The sequence below is a fragment of the Petaurus breviceps genome, unplaced genomic scaffold (genome assembly GCF_028583685.1).
Source record: "Petaurus breviceps papuanus isolate PSGF00001 unplaced genomic scaffold, PetGlider_PUasm1.0 189, whole genome shotgun sequence".
NCBI classification, from domain to species: Eukaryota; Metazoa; Chordata; class Mammalia; order Diprotodontia; family Petauridae; genus Petaurus; species Petaurus breviceps.
This window is the reverse complement of record NW_027185809.1, coordinates 30,809,774-30,826,614: the sequence shown is the minus strand read 5'-3', so window position 1 is coordinate 30,826,614 and position 16,841 is coordinate 30,809,774. Positions and strand designations below refer to the sequence as shown.

The 16,841-nt window shown below is 44.9% G+C and overlaps 1 protein-coding gene across 1 annotated transcript in view; it reads right to left on the bottom strand.

The window, feature by feature from the left end:
• Nucleotides 1-3,564: 3,564 nt before the first annotated feature.
• Nucleotides 3,565-16,841, bottom strand: part of VSX2 (visual system homeobox 2) — a 37,310-nt gene continuing 24,033 nt past the window's right edge. The window contains exons 4-5 of the mRNA XM_069091699.1: nt 6,996-7,176; nt 3,565-5,609 (exon numbers count right to left, since the gene is read on the bottom strand). Coding sequence (XP_068947800.1) covers nt 5,260-5,609; nt 6,996-7,176 — 531 coding nt within the window. The 3' untranslated portion in view covers nt 3,565-5,259. The remainder of the gene's footprint in view (nt 5,610-6,995; nt 7,177-16,841) is intronic.

Here is a 16,841-nt window from a genome sequence, read left to right as displayed (position 1 = left end):
GGAATCACTCTTCCTCTCCCTGGAAGATTTCCTGAGACGGGAAGATTATACTTGTCCCAGGTTCTACCTTCCCCCCAGTTCCTGAAGGGTACAGGTAGGACAGTCTACAGGGATGATGACACCAACAATTGAATTGTCTTCTGTACCTCTGTCACGGCCCTACTTTTCCCTCTCAATATCCTAGTTGCAGCTCTTCTGGGAAGCATGCCCTCAGATGGTGCAATGGGAACCACTCATTCTTTGTTTATGCCTATTTAATCTCATGTGAAAACCAAACATGCTAAGGATTTAAGCCTGAGTTAGTGGAAAGAAGAAAGACTTTGCTGCAGTGGTTTGGCAGGAGAGCTAGGGCAAGAAATGAAAACAGTCTTCTGCCTCTCAAGCTTAAACCCACGATAAAACCAGCCTTCTTGATACCACATTGCCCTAATCAGCAAGGGACAAGCTTCTGCTATGAGTCCCTTCCAGGAGCACAGGTCACCCTCCCTCACAGCCTGCTTCTTTGTCTGATTCAGGCCTATTGCCAGATGACAACTGGCCTACTTTCTCCTGCTGCAAGTTTCCTTTGGTTCCTGTGACCTCCCAGAGCTCTCCTCTCATTGATTATCTGTGAACCTAATTACATATTTCTCTACAGAGGGTGGCTTATCTTTTCCCTGGGTTGAAATCCTACCGGGTTATTTTTCTCATCTAATTTCTAGTGTAGCAGGTTGGTAGGTAGTTGAAGCAAAGTCTGTAGTAGGTGTCTGGGTATCATTTTCTTTTTTCTTGCTCTGTCAACCTTTCTTGAGGCAAGGGAAAATCTCCAAAGTGAACGGAATGTGGGAGCCCTTGCTCCTAATCTGAACCGTTCACCTCAAATAGCTGATCCATGCAAAATCTTGTTTCTACCTTCCCTCTTGTAAGTCTGTATCTCTCCATTCACACAGCTAGCCCTCGAGGTCAGGCCATTATAACCTGTCACCTGGACTACTGAATTAGCTTTCTAACTAGTCTACCTGCCTCAAACCTTTCCCCACTCCAATTCACCTTTCACTCAGCTGCCAAAGTAATTTTCTTAAAATGTACACCTAAACATGTCTCTCTCTCTTTCTCTTTCTCTCTGTCTCTGTCTCTGTCTGTCCATCTTTCTATCTTTGTCTCTTTCTGTCCCTTTCTGTCTGTCTCTGTCTCTCTGCTCTCTTTGCCTCTGTTTGTCTCTCTGCCTGTCTTTCTCTATGCCTATCTATCTTTGTCTCTATCTGTCTCTGTCTGTCCCTCTCTGCCTCTCCCTGTCCCTCTGTCTCTATCTCTGTCTGTCCCTCTCTACCTCTGTCTGTCTGTCTCTGTTTCTCTCTGTTTGTATTTGTCTCTCTCCCTCTGTCTCTATCTGTATATCTCTGTCTGTCTATCTGTCTCTGTCTGTCAGGCTTGGTCCCTACTAGGATAGCACAGGAGTTCCATCAGCATGTTGCTTAAGCAAGAGTAAGGACACTATTCTCCAAAGCAGGAGACATAAAGAGCACTTAGAAGAGCAGTTTTACTTTTTTCCTAGAATATATCCAAACCTAAAACCATGTTCCAAGTTATTCCTCTTTCATTATGGACTGCCAGCCCCTTAGTTTTCTGTCAGATGCTTCTGTCTCCAAGCCAATCTGAGTCTTAAGAGATTCCCTGAGCCCAAAGGCCAAATGTAATCCATCTACTCTGCTCACTTCACTCTCTAGTTTTATAATTCTGTCCCACAGATCATCAAGTTGGTGGGTCACTGTTGTCCTTTAGACAATTCAGTGGGTGATAGCTTTTCTGGTTTTATATTATCCCTTCTGTAGTTTGGATCCTTGGAAATATACTTCATTCCTCTTTGGCTGGGATTTTGCATAGATTTATCTGACAATCATTTCTGGAGATATTTTTACCTTTTTTTTTTTAAAAGCAATTCTATATCATTGTTTCATGGGTTGTAAAAAAAAAGAGATATGTATGGTTGGAATAGGAGATAGGCTGGTTGTGCAGTGAGAGCAAGGGATGGATAATCTATGTGTTACACTGGTACCTAGGGAATGTTAAAAGGCTCAAGGACAGTTTTCAGCATAGCCGGTAATAACAATGATAATCACTGGGGCAACTAGGTGGCACAGTGGATAGAATGCTGGGCCTGGAGTCTGGAAGACTTATCTTCCTGAGTTCAAATCTGGCCTCCCACACTTACTAGCTGTGTGACCCTGGGCAAATCACTTAACCCTGTTTGTCTCGGTTTCCTCATCTGTAAAATGAGTTGGAGGAGGAAATGGCAAGTTACTCCAGTATCTCTGATAAGAAAACCCCCAATGGGTTCATGGAGATTTAGGTACCACTGAAAAACAACAACATATAACAATAATAGCTAGCATGATACAGATATGGCATTTTATTCTCAACAGTCCTATAAAGGTAAGTACTATGATTACTCCCCTTTCACAGATGAGGAAACTGAAGCACAGAAAGGTTAGGTTATTTGCCCAGGGTCACACATCTAGTGTCTAAAGTAGGATTTGAACTCAGGTCTTTCAAACTCCAAGGAGAACACCCTACCCACCAAGCTACCTCTACTTCATTGTACAAATGGAGGCATCGTCGACTGTCATGCTCAGTGGGACTCGGGACATACTTAGCCTAGTGACAGCTCTTTGAAGGGGGAGCATAACCCCTTTAACCTATAAAGTAATTTTGCTGCTGATGTCATGTATTACAAACACAACTCCCTCTGTGTCCTGGACCACATACTATCTTCCTGAATAGATGCTGACCCCTCCTCCAACTCCCTGTTGTCTTTACTTGAATTTTATTCTTGTTTTCATCTTTACAGAAAATGACACAGAAATCACAGATTCAGAGTTGCTAGCAGTTGGTACAGTTCCATATCTCAAACACTTCAATATCAAGTTGTTTTCTCACTGTATGTACAGTATTTACATAGGGAATGGTGGTGGGCTATAATCTAACACAGAGACAAAGACAAGGGGTGGAGCAATGGGTGGGAAGGTGGGAGAGAACAACAGATCAATCTTTAGATGCAGAGTAAAAATAGTACTCCGGAAAAGACACACCAAGGATCCTTCTCTTAGGACCTTCTTTTCAGGAAGTATTGTCTGGAAGAGAAGAATGGGGGGGGGGGGGAGAAGAGGAGTTTCTCTTGTAGGGAGCTGGGTCCTTCTTGTTAAGCTTTATCTGTGGTCTGGGGAGAGTCATTAGAACAGAACTCTGTGTTTGTGTGTGTGTGTGTGTGTGTGTGTGATTGTGTTTGTGTGCCCACTCCAGTATGTATATGTGTGTGGGGGGGGTAGGTGTGTTTGGGGGTAGTGACGTCAGCATGCCAAATCTGTTGTTAAGGCTAGAGCTGTATTAGTAGTTGAATAAAAGAAGCATGTATCAGAGCCCACCAGAGTTAGGAGCACACCCTGTCTTAATAAGCACAGGGGCAGGGATGCCCTACTAATTGATAGGTCACACTAGTAGTGCCTTAGCTTTTTTTTTTTCTGGTTATTCAGATTTCGGATTTCATTTGTGTAAGGAATTTCCGATGTGGAAACTCCCTCTACCAATACAGATTGACAATTTAGATATTAAATCTTCAGAGATCTCTTAAAATCTTAGAAAATTTCATGGGGCACCAAGAAGTTGAGGCAAATTTGTCAGAGACAGAATTCGAACCTAGGTTTTCCTAACTCCAAGGCCAGACCTCTATCCAGTGTCTTACTTACTACAGAATAGTTAGAAAGGATCTGTATGGATGTATACTCCTATGCTCATGTGTTTGTGGGATAAGAAACTACATATATATGTGGACGTACTAGTTTCTGGAGGTCATAGTAAGAAACTGACACTGGTTTCCTGCCTTACTCTTCAGAGATCACTTCCATTCCCTGGCTGAGACTGAACCCTGGTGTACATTTTGTTGAGGGTAACTTCAATAGTCTTGTCTGACTCTGGCCTTCGGGGGAATAATATAGACCATCCACCCATATGGTCTACACCTTTCTTTTCTTCCACTGGAATGATACAAATTAATAATAAAAAAGCACAAATGTTGCATGAATTGCATGGTAAGTGAATCTCCTGAAAAACAAAGCCAAAAATAAAAAAAAAAAAAAACAGGTGTTAGGCACCTGAGAAGGCCAGTGTCTGGATGTGTGCCTCATCAGAGCAGGCAGCCACAGGCACCAGTGAGAGGTGAGGCTGGGAACAGTAACTCCCTCCCCTACCCAAGTGGCAGGGTCTAGACCTGGGGGCTCCAAATGAACCTAATTAAAGGTGGATGCCAGCACCTGTGATAAACAGAATCAGGTGAGATGAAGGGGATTCCAAAGGGATGTGTCTCAGATCCTTCAGGCAAGTAGCCACAGACCCTGAAAGATTGCTGGAAGAGCACAGAACGGTGTGAGTGTCCCTGGCTGGGGCATGGACACTGCATGCCTGAAAAGGGATTTCAAATGGTTGAGAGTGTACAGTGGTTGGGAAACAGGACCACATGCCTGGTACCAGTGAGAGGTAGATTTTGAGTAGGAATTCAGTGTATTAGTAATGGGAAAAGTGTAAGTGGGAGCTTCAGGTCCCTCAGTGATTAGGAAATGAAGGAACCTCAGGTGCTCAATGGCAGATCCTCTCATGGGAGGGTAGGGATGGATACAAAGGAAGGAAGACTGAGTGAGTGAGGTGGCCACATATTATAGTGTTGAGGGTATTGGAATTGGGGTTTGTGTCTTCTGTCTTTTTGAGAGCAGTAAACCACACAGGTCTTCAGAAATGAATAGGATGGATCGGAAAAGGGGCTGTAATGGGGGGCGGGGTTGGGTAATGCTGGAGGATGCTTTGGAATCAAGACTACAAAAGAGTCAGTGAAGAAGGGCTCTGAAGGGATGGGTTAGGAAAGCAAAGCACTGCTAAAAATAGGGAGGCAAAGAGGTTTAGCAGGGATGGTTTAAGGGTAGTGAGGGAGTCTTCTGAGGGTAGGAGATACAAGATAGGAGACAGATAGCTCAATATGGTCCAAAGCCTCTGTCCAAGACTAACATAGTAATTGTTCAGTGCCACTTAACAGGGGATACTGAGGGGTCTATGGAGTGCAGGGTGAGGTTGGGAAGAGTCTCTGGAGAAGCCATATGTATGGACCAAGCCCCTTTGCACTACCCAGAGGCTTGGGGCCCTGCCTCTTGGGTACTCCTACCGACAAAACACCAAGGGCTACCATTCCCTGGGGAGAAGTGTCCTGCAGAAGCCCCATAAGGGGCGGCCCTTGACTTAAATCATCTTCTCATCTGGCTGCATCAGGTTGGGTCTCTCCATTTGCCTTTCCTCTTCAATGGCCACCTCTTCCTCCTCCTCCACAGACTCCTCTTGCTTCTCTGCTTTCCGGGTCAGGGCTTCCCCCCCAGATATGGTCCCCAGCACTTTGGTGCTGTGTTCCTGAGCTTTGGCCCTGAGGGCAGCAATGCTGTTTTCCCTCAGTTCCTCTTGAGAGATGGTGGCTGCCTGGGGGTCAGGGCCCCTTTCTTCCTTCTCACTCTTGTCAAGCTTGGGCAAGGCCTGACGCTCCACCTCGGGTTTCCTCCCGGTCTCCGCAGCTGCCTCCAGAGACTTTTTGTGCATCCCTAAAAAGAATTGTTGGTATTCGGGTTTAGAAAAGCGCCTGGGCATGGGAAAGCCATCTTGAACTGAAAACAGCAAAGATAAAAGAGAGGCCAGAATTAAAGGATGAGCAGAAAGCCTTGCTTCCCACAGAAGTCACCCCAAGGCCTAACGGCTGTGGGCATTAGGGAAAGGGATGAAAAAATAAAGCTATAGAAGTGAAACCTAGAGCCAGAGAGTGGGACAGATCAAGAATAAAGCTTCAGGGAGCTCAGGGTAGAGATCCCAGTCTGAGGTGGTGGCTGGGGACCTATGTATTCAGAGCATCTGTCAGTCAGTCATTCAATGAGCATTTATTAAACTCTTTCTGTGTACCAGGCATGGAGAATGGGGTAAAAGTTGGAGATACAAAGAAAGACAAAAATATAGTCCCTGTCTTCAAGGTGTTCTTTTTAGAAATTCACCCAGAAAGTAGGGAAGAGAATGAGATTTGTAGAGGGGAGAGAGGAAAGGAAGGCCATCAACCTTTAGAGCAGGGGTTCTCAAAGTGGGGCCCATAAGCTTTAAAGAACTATAACTGTAGTTCAATATAATTGATTTTCTTTGTAATTAATTCTATGTAATAAAAAATAAATTTTATTTACTTATGTGTTTGAAAATATAATTCTGAGAAGGGATCCACAGGTTTCACTGGATTGTCAAAGGGGTCCATGGCACATATGGAGTGTGATTAAATCCCTGTTTTAGGGGGTTTCTGGGGACCTAGGAGGCAAATCAAAGGGATTTTCATTCACCTCAGGCCTCCAGATCTAGACTGTCTTATCCATGAGCTCTAAAGCTTGGGGCAGAGAGAAGAGATGGAAAAACCCTACAGCAGTGGGAGAAACTGTACCCCCCATATTTACTGAAGAGGGGAAGGACTCCTCAAAGGAGCCATTGAGACAGATGAGTTATTAGATATGAAAGCATAGCCCTCCAGTAAAAGAGAATGAGTTTAGGTAATATTAACTGGAACAAGCTCTCGAAGATACTTATTATCTGAGCTCCCACATCTAGACAGCAATATACATTTTCTCAGATTCTGAGCTCTGGACAGAGATGCTTTCTCTAAGAGCAGGGCATGGGAAAGATGGGATGGTAGGTCCCTAATAAGGTCTCCAGGGCAGGATTTTGATTAGGGAATAGAAATACTTCATTTTCAGAATTTCAGGTCTCTTTTTCAGTCACTTCCTTCTCCTCCCCATACCCTCATTCCATCTGGTTAGAAGTCATCTATATTCCCCATGCTTTTCTCTTTCTGGAATTAGTACAGGACCTGCAAGGAAGGTCCAGAGCTCTGACCTTCTAGCTCAAGGACAACTGCTTCCCTAAAGGGCCCTAGTGCCCTGCTAAGGGTGCTGGTATCTTACCAAGTAGCCATGGGGCACAGGACTCCATGATGCCATCCTTGGCAGATTTGAGAATGGACTCGGGCAGTGGAATAGAATGGCGAACCATAGCTCCATACAAGCCATATTCTGCCATGACACTGCTCCGGCCCCAGCACTTCTCCCGTTTCCTCCATTTGGCTCGGCGGTTTTGGAACCAGACCTGTGGGGGAAGAAAGCAAAGAGTGGTGTAGTATAGTGAATAGAATGCTGGATAGTCACAGAGCTAATACATTTCAAGTCCCTACTTAGACCCTTATTACCTATGTGACCATGAGCATCTCACTTAACTCTCTGGATCTCACTTTCCTTGTCTGTCAAATAAGGGATTTGGACCAGATGGCCTCTGAGACTCCTTCTAGTTCTAAATTTATGATTCCATGATCTAAGTCACCTGTATTAAAGGTAAGGCTCAAAGCCTCCTAGAAACACTAACTCATACATTTAAAAAAAATGATGAGGTCCCAACTCTGTCCATCACAGAATTCAGTGTTTCCCAAGGTGGTGGTGGATACAGTGATTATCCAGAGTCATTAAACCCCTATATTGTAGCCCACAACTTCTTGTTTCTCAATAGGTTCTAAGTGCAGACCTCTAATAAGGAAATAGTTGGAAAAAGTATTTGGAATGAGAAAACGAGGTTTTAAAGCCTTGTTCTCCAGTTGGACTATATTCTCTATCTGCAAAATGGGGATCATAACTATTACTCACCTCACTGGACTGTGAGGATGATAATATGCCAATAAGTGACACAATGCATATAAAGTCAGATGTAAATGTCAGCTACAATCATCACTGCAGCCTATCCCTACTTCCCCCAATCTCTGAACCACAGGTACAGTTGAATTTGCTGAGTAGGCAAATCATAGGATTAGGTGATCCAGGTAGTATGCATCAGAGATAATTTGAACTCTCTTGTCCTCTATTTCCAGATCCGTGCACTTTCCACTGAAATCTAAAAAGGAAGATGGGGGAAATGGAGAACTAGGAAGGGAAAATAGTACCAGGCAGAAGGTGATATTCAGATCTTGAGGCCACCACCATCATCTAGAGAGAAAAGGGACTTGTAGTGCGGCTTTTCCTAAATCTGCTAGGAAGCTAGGGGATCAAGTCTACAGAGCCAAGGACCCTGGAGATCATAATCCTCCCTCAGATACTCACTGACAGTGTGATTCTTTGTCTGCCTCAGTTCCCTCCTCTGTAAAACGGAGATAATTGTAGGTACTTGCCAGGGTTGTGAGGATAAAATGAGATCATATTTGTAAGATTCGTTGCAAGCCTTAGTTTAGTTGTATATCAGTTGTCATTATCACTGGCCTGAGAGTGAGCCTAAGTCCCTTCATCCCAGTTTTACACGGCCTTTCAATTTTATCTCCCTAAACTAAAGTTTTCCATAGAGGTAAGGGGTAAGGAAAGGGTTTATAGTTCAGATTCTTTCAGGAGCCGCAGGAGATCCCTGCCTAAGGAGTGATGAGTGATTGTTGGGCCCTAGGATAACGGTGGAACAGTGTTTAGTAGAGAAGAAACAACCCTGCCTTGCAGTCATGCTGGGAAGATTGAGGCTTGGGTGGGGGCGCGTTGCAGAGAAGGGGGAAGGTCTCTCGGGGTGGGGGTGGGGGGGTGGTTGTGGAGGGAGGGCTGGTCCTTGAATGAAAGGCAAAAAAAGACCCTCATCTCTTCAGCAAATTGGAGGATGCTTCTCTCCGCTTTGACCCCTGGGGGCAGCGAGTACCGAACCAGAGAAGAAGGGAAAGGATGGGGACGTGGATGCGGGATCGAGATGGAGATGGAGATGAGGGTTGGGGGGAGGGACGAAGAGGGGGGGGGGGTTGAGATCGGCTGGGGAAAATCTATTAGTTTTCTTTCTCTGATTTCCATTCTTCTCCTGTTGCCTCTCTCTTTCTCTCCCGCCCTCCATCCATCCTCCCCTTCCTCCTCTCCCCCTCCCGCTCCACGGCCCCCGCCTCCTCCCCCCCACCAGCCTTTCCCTTGCCTGTGGAGGTATCAGCTTTTGATGAAAAATTGCTCGAGCTCTATTCAGGAGGCGGCAAAAGAAGAGTCACCCCCAGGGGCAGCCCTGGGCTGATTGAAAAATAAGTTAATTTCAGTTTGAATCGATGGGCCTCAGGCACTGAAATATCACGGGAAATTAAAGCGGTGGCTCTCCCGGGAGCCTCACCATTGACCCGCACTAATTAATGCCGGGGAGTTAGCGCACGCTTCTCCCGGAGCCGAGCTTCCCCCTTCCCGGGGGACCCCCAAACACTTCTCATTTAACTAATTAGACGGGGAAAATTGGGTGTTAATTTGTTTAGGACTTTTTTCCCCTCTCCCCCCCACCCCCACCCCGGTAGCGCCCCCCTCCCCCTCGTCCCTTCCCAGGGAGGTGCGGGCAGGGCTAGAGATGAATGCATGGGGTTCGCTGGCAGATGGATGCCCGGGTCACTCTGCAATCTTCTCCGAGTTGATTGCTTGATTAGGTCGTTAGCACATTAAAAAAAAAAATTGCTTGCCGTCTGGTGCTGGCGAGATGAGTGGGACGCGGCGGCAGCGCCTGGGTAATTTATCTTTTTATACGGCAAAGAATTTGATTTCCATCTGCAGATATATGGAGGCGCCTTTGACACCTGTTTAACACCGCCGGAGCTGACAGTTTAACTCTTTGTGGTCACCCTGGCGGGGGTGAGGTGGGGTGGGGGAGGTAGGAGGAGGAAGAACGGCGGCTGTAGCACCCACCCACCCACAGGCCCGGCCCCTGGGGCAAGTATGGGTGCAAACACTGGGTTTCCTCCCCGTGCCCGCGCCACCCCTCCTCGGCTCCGAAGAATGCGGAGCCCGCAAAGGGTGAGCCAGGAGAGGGCTCTGCCCCACTGAGCACCGGGGAACGCGAGTGGATTGTGGACGCCGCTGGTGCAATCCCGAACACTCCATTTCCTGCCAACGCCAGCAGGTGGAGGAGTAAGACCACAGACAGTCCCGGCATCTGGGGGGACAGTCCCAGCCGGGGGGACGATGGAAGGATGCTTTTGACTTTTCCCGAGCAGTCTGAAGGGGATGGCGGTGGCGGAGGAAAGAAAATTTCTCCCCCTCCTTAACTCTTCATCCCCCAGCCAAGTCTACTCTTCCTCACAATGCAGAGAGAATGCCATACTGAAGTGCCCCTGGCTAGGGTTCACTAAAGTCAATCTTGTTTCCTTGAAAGGCCAAGCCAAGCTTCCCTGAAACCACCTCCAAACAGATCGTAGGCTAAAAAAGGAGCTGATAAAACCTCGGCCACAGCCCGGGTTTGTATTCCAGCAGGTGACTGCACCCCACTGGGCGGTTCCTTTCCCCTCAATCGTGGGGAGTTTATTCAGTCAGACTCTGGATCCAGTGGCTGTGTGCCCCCCTCCCCCCTACTCCCCTCCAGGTATCCAGTACTCAGACTTCCAGTAAAGTGAAATGACAGGATCCTAGATGTTTACCTGGAAAGGATTTAAGAAACCACCCAGTCCAAAACCATCACTTGGCAGTTGAGGAAACTGAGGCTCAGTAAGGTAAAGTGACTTGATCACCCAAGTAGTAAATATCAGAAATGGGGTATAAGCTGTCTCCTCGATGAACTCTAAATACAGGACTCTTTCCAATACATCTAGCAGCTAATTAGATTTACTTCTGAGTAAATTAAGCTTCTCAGTTTCCAGTGGTTCCCCAGACTCTGCTCTTATCCAGCTCCTTTCTTGCTCTTGTGGGGTGGGCTGGGAAAGGGTTAATCACCAAGATATTAAATAGTTTGCCAAAGGTGCCTCCCTGGGTGCCCCAACTTCCTCTTCTTCGTGCTCCTGGACTCCCTTTATCTCCCAGCTTCCTCTCTGTCTGCCCTTTATTTCCACTATATGGTCCTACAAAATATTCAGTACTGCAAAAGAGGAAGTTATCACTTGAAACCCAGCAAGGCTTCACCCCCATCACCTCTGGCAGTCTCCTGATAAGCACCAATATGAGAAAGAACTAGATATGCATTATAAAGATCCAAATGTTCTATCCACCTAGACCTGGGGACACTCCCAGGCCTCTCTTTGACCACTATGGCTTGAATAAACCACTGTATCATGATTTCCTTGGGGGCCCATAAAGAGATTTCAGGGAGTCTTGGAATTTGGGGGAAAGATAGATAGATAGATAGATAGATAGATAGATAGATAGATAGATAGATAGATAGATAGATAGATAGATAGATATACATATACATATACACATATATACATATATCTTTGTTAACTTCAAACTGAATAGTATTTTCTTCAATTATTTTAAAACATTATTCTGAAAAGAGGTATGTGGGCCAAAGGGGTCTTAATAAACCCCTGTATTAGATGGAGGCCAGGTCATTTCTGGGTTTCTAAATAAAAATACACTTTCAGTGCTCCTTCATATCATCATTATTTGACTCTCCCCCCCTCCATTTTTATGTGCTCCAGCCACAGCTGACGACATCCAATGTTTTCATCTCCCCTGTTCTCTCCCCTGCCCCCATAAAAACCAATGTAGGTTAAGATAGGGGGTGGGGCATGATGAGCACTGAACTGGGAGACAGAAGATCTCGGTTTGAATCATGATTCTGATACTACCTGGGTGATTGTGAGCAAATAATTTCATTTTTCTGAGTCTCGGTATCTTCATATATAAAACAGTAATAATAGTTGCACCAGGAAGTAGCCTTGTTTAGTGGACAGGATGCCAAATTTGGAGTGAGGAAAATCTGGGTTCAAATCCTGCTTTTGGTCCACCTAGCTGTGTGACCAGGAATAAATTATTTAACATCCCTGAGCCTCCCTCAAGTCTCTAAGACTATAAGTGATATACTGGTCATGATCTACTTCAGTGGAGGGAATTCCCACACCAAGAAAATCACAGGTCTCTGATATATTGACCTAATACTCACACTGTGTGCCTCACTGGATTAGAGACAAGCAAGCACTTTGTAAAAAGTAAAGTTAAGTAAATGAGAGCTATTAAGGAATGACTGACTTAGTATGTGAGAACTCTTTATGGGGGGGAACCCCCACTTCTAAGTCCCTCAAATTATACCATTGTGGTAGAGAGGGTGGAGCACTAGCTGGACTTGTGAGCTCAGACAAACCTTTTCAGACCTTAGCTTCTTCTGTAAAAATAAGGAGGTTGGGCCCAATGCCTTTGCAGGCTCCTTCTAGCTCAAAATGGATATGTATTGTGGGCCCTATGATGAATATTTCTTATTCACTACATCAACTGATTAAAAAAAAAGCAGATTGCTCTTCATGAACCCACAGTGTTAGCTAAAAGCACATTTCCATCATAGTGGCTAGAGAAAATGGGTTGTCTCTGCTTCTCAAGCTTCGAAGTGAGGCATGACACACACTCCTCTCTCTGAAGCCTCTTTTTGACTAATTACACTTAGCTGTGCCTGAGGACTGACGAATCACCTGACAAGCTGGGAGCTGACCACGGAGTTTAAAGGGGAAGAAAATAACAACATATACATATGTATATTATATTTATATACACACATATATACTATCTATGCATATGTGTAGATATGTGTACGTATGTATATAAGGTGCTATTATATATGTTATATTATTTATCGATATCTAGATCTACACACACATATATACTATCTATGCATATGTGTAGATATGTGTACATATGTGTATAAGGTGCTATAATGTATGTTATATTATCGACATCTAGATCTAGATCTACACACACATGAATGTTTTCAGAGCTCTAGGAGGCGGATATTATTATTCCTATTTTGCTCTTGTTGTTCAGTTATTTCAGTCATATCTGACTCTCTGTGACCTCATTTGGGGTTTTCTTTGGAAGAAATACTGAAGTGATTTGCTCTTTCTTTTTCCAGTTCATTTTTATAGATGAGGAAATTGAGTCAAAAAGGGTTAAGTGACTTGCCTAGAGTCATGCAGCTAGTCTTGAGGACCCATTTGAACTTAGGTCTTCCTGATTCCAGGTGTGGCACTCTGTGTGTAATGGGAATGCAAATTTGGAAGATCTTCCCTGCCCCTAGGCTAAAGTGCACCTGAAGCCTGGGGAGGGAGGCTTGTTTTTCAGTAGATACTTTTTGATTGGCCAGTGGGTCAATAAGGTTGTTACATTCTCTGAGCCAGGAGAAGGCTATATAAGCCCTGATGTGAGGCTTTGTTTTGGGGCTCACTTTGAGAAGTGTTCTGTGATTTGATATCGATTCTGGGAAGCCGTTGCCTGGAGCTCCCCCCCCCCCCTTTGAAAAACCCAGATGCTGATTTGGTATGGATGTAATGGTTGGAAATCTGTCTACTTGATCTGTTTCTGTCTTGATAATTCTGCCTGTATACTTTGAAGTTCGGGGTGCTGACCTTTTTCCCCTGAACAAGGTAAACGATATATGTCTGACTGATTAAAGTAAGCTTGTTAACCCATTTTGAGTTGCTTTCCTTTAACAAAGCAGATCCAAGAACCTGTGGTAGCGGCAAACCCTGAGGACCCTTGCAAGGGTGCTTGCTGCTACACTGTGCCACCTAGCTGCCCCATTCCCATTTTGCAAATGTACAGGTGAATAGACTGAGGTAGACAGAGGCGAAGTGACCTGCCTAGGGTCTAGTGCTCTCTCTACTGAGCCACCTAGAATAGAATAATGAGAGAACCCTTCTTTGGAGACCTATCCACCTCCTTGTTCTGTTCCCCAGACTATAGGTGAATTATTTGGTGACAACTGACAGAGGTAGATTTGACTGAATGTGGATATTCAGGGTATCCTGTATGCCTCAGGTGACAGTTCTTCCCTGACCCCTCTACTTCCCTTAACATCTCTCCCTAGTTTTACAGCTTGGCTTGTATATTTTCCAGTTAGGCAGTAGAGGTCCCATCCTTAGACACCAGCGGCACCTCAGCTTCTCCCTGTGTGCTCTGGGGACAAAGATGGCAAGAGAGAGCAACTACCCAAGTACTGATGTGTAAGCCAAATTGATGCTCAACAGTCCCTCTGAAACTCAGATGAGTTGCTACCTCTCCTAGGTAAAACCAAGTCCTCTCCTGGATCAATGATGCTTTTATAATAGGAATAACGACTCAGGATTTCCTCAGGGCCTGAAAATTCTGGCTTTAAGAGAAGCTTGGGTAATGTGTAAGGGAAACGTTAGAACCGAGTTGCCCTCTTGGGCCTCATAACTTTAGATAGAATGAGACCAGGCCTTCAGGGCAAGATTCTGCTTTGCCCAGAGATGCTTTCCTGAGGAACTCAGTGCCAGCTGGAACTTCAACCTGGGAGCCATACAGGGCCTTGTAAGCCCCTTGAGAAGAGAGTCTGTGCCATATCTATCTTTGTATCCCCAAGGCCTATTACAGTGACCTGCATGGAGTAACTGCTTAATAAATGTTTGCTCAGCTGAGTGGATTTGGCTTCTATGATGCCATGCTCTTGACTGGGGCCAGATAATACTTAGACACAGGGAAGAAATCTAGGTGACCCAATGGTGTGCTTTTGGTCAAGAAGAGAGGATAAGGAAGCAGAGGCCTTGGAGGGGAATTGTCACTGGAGCAGATATCTATTCTTAATACTAAAAAAAAAAAAAAATATATATATATATATATATATATATTGCTTTTTGCAGGGCGGAAGGCAGGGCAATTGGGGTTAAGTGACTTGTCCAAGGTCACACGGCTAGTAAAGTGTTAAGTGTCTGAGGCCAGATTCGAACTCAGGATCTCCTGACTCCAGGGCTGGTGCTCTATTCACTGCACCACCTAGCCACCCCCTCCTAGTACTTTTTAAAGTTTTTCTTTTCTGTTAGTTTAGGTTTTTAAATATGGAGTGACTCCTACAAATACTGTTATGTGTGAGTATATCCAAAGAGGTGAGCCATTAATGAAGACACTTATCTGTTTCCCCTCCTCAAACTCTGCTCTATTCCTCTGGATTAGGATAGGGGTGACACACAATATGGGCACCCTGAGCAAAAGAGAATCTTGCGCTGAAGGCCTGGTCTCATTCTCTTTAAAGTTATAACAGCTAGTTATAGTAAGGAGGACCATAGATGGATTGATCAGAGATGATAGTGGCAGGTAACTTTTCTCCTCCAAGATACTGCCTGTGGCAAAAGTTTCCTCCATCTCCACAAGAGACCTGGATGAGCACACCATAGTCTGGTATGGGATTTCAAACATTCCAATTTCTAATAGCATTTTTATTAATTAGGAGCCTAAGTATAAACATGTCCACGTACAATGTGCCCAACACAGGCTCTGTGGCCATGAGGCTCTGTGCACACCTAATATTGAGAATTTTTCTTCCAAGTTCCCAGATGCAGAGAGCCTATAAAGTTTTAACTTAATTTTTTTTGAAGTTAAGTGACTTGCCCATGGTCACAAGGCTAGTAAGTATCTGAGGGAGGATTTGAACTCAAGTCCTCCTGACTCCAACACCAGCACTCAATCCACTGTGCCACCTAGCTGCCCCTCCTAAAGTTTTAATTTAAAACAAAAACAAAATAACCTACTATTCTCTCTCTTCCTAGAACCTTCTTATCTTTCTTAACTTTCCAGCCTGATTTCAGAGCACTCCCTTCATGCACTCTAAAATACAACCAAATTCAACTTTCTCTTCTTCTCTAATTTTACCTCACCCTTTCCCACCTTTACACTTTTGCCCAGACTATTCCCCCAGCCTGGAATGGGTTGATTCTCTCCCATTTCTTCCCTGGAGACATCCTTGTCCTTCAAGGTCCAGTTGCCACCTTTCCTGCGAAGGCTCCTTTCCTTCCTGGGATTCAGTATCAGTGCTAGGCATAGAACTCGGGGTCTGGATTCCCCATTCCCCCGTGGAGAGAACCCTATTCACTAGACATGTTTTCCTAAGTGTGAAGGTATAAAGTAGGGACTAATCACATCTGTGGTCTGCAGTCCACATTCTACAACTCTTGAAGAATATACCGGGAGAGTTCATATCCAGGCCACATTTAGGTCAAGAGTCATGGACAGCTCAGGCTAACCCTACCTAGTAAGGAGGAAGCATGGAATCCTCCAAGAGATCCACGAGCCACCTACTGCCTGAAGCCAAGAGGCAACATGCATTGGAAGTCCAGCTAAGAGAGGGTTAAGAAGAATCTCCAGTTGAAGGAAGGGAAGAAGCCTTACAAATATTATTTCATTTGAGCCTTATAATAACCCTGAGAGATAGGTGCCATTATTATCCTCATTTTACAGTTGAGGAAACTAAGGCAGACAGAAGTTCAGTGACTTGCCCATGGACACTCAATAAGTGTCTGAGGCTAGATCTGAACTCAGGTTTTCCTGACTCCAGGCCCAGTGCTCTATCCACTGAACCACCTAGCTACTTAGGTTTAGGCAACAGGACTATTTCTACCTAGCATGATATCATGTAAAATCATGCTATGCACTTGGAATCAGGAGACTTGGGTCTTAATCCCAGCTGTGACATTGACTAGCTTGGTGATCTTAGGCAAAACATTCAACCTCTAGACCTCAGTTTTCTTATCTGCAAAAGAGGGATAATATTATTTGTACCATCTACCTCACAGTATTGTCATGGGAAAAGCTCTCAAGCCTTAAGGATCAATGTCAATGTAAGTTATTATCACTCAAATGTGGTTTAATATTCCGTGATTTCACGTAAGAAATTTCACTTCTGCCTCCAAATACAAAAACGCCCACCACAGAGGCATATCCTCAGCCACAAAAGAAGACATGCATACTTCTAATAGAAAACACAGTAGGCAGATCTAACAATAGCTCTCACTTTTCTTTAATCTCTGTCTCTCTCTTTCTCTTTCTCTCTGTCTCTGCCTCTATCTC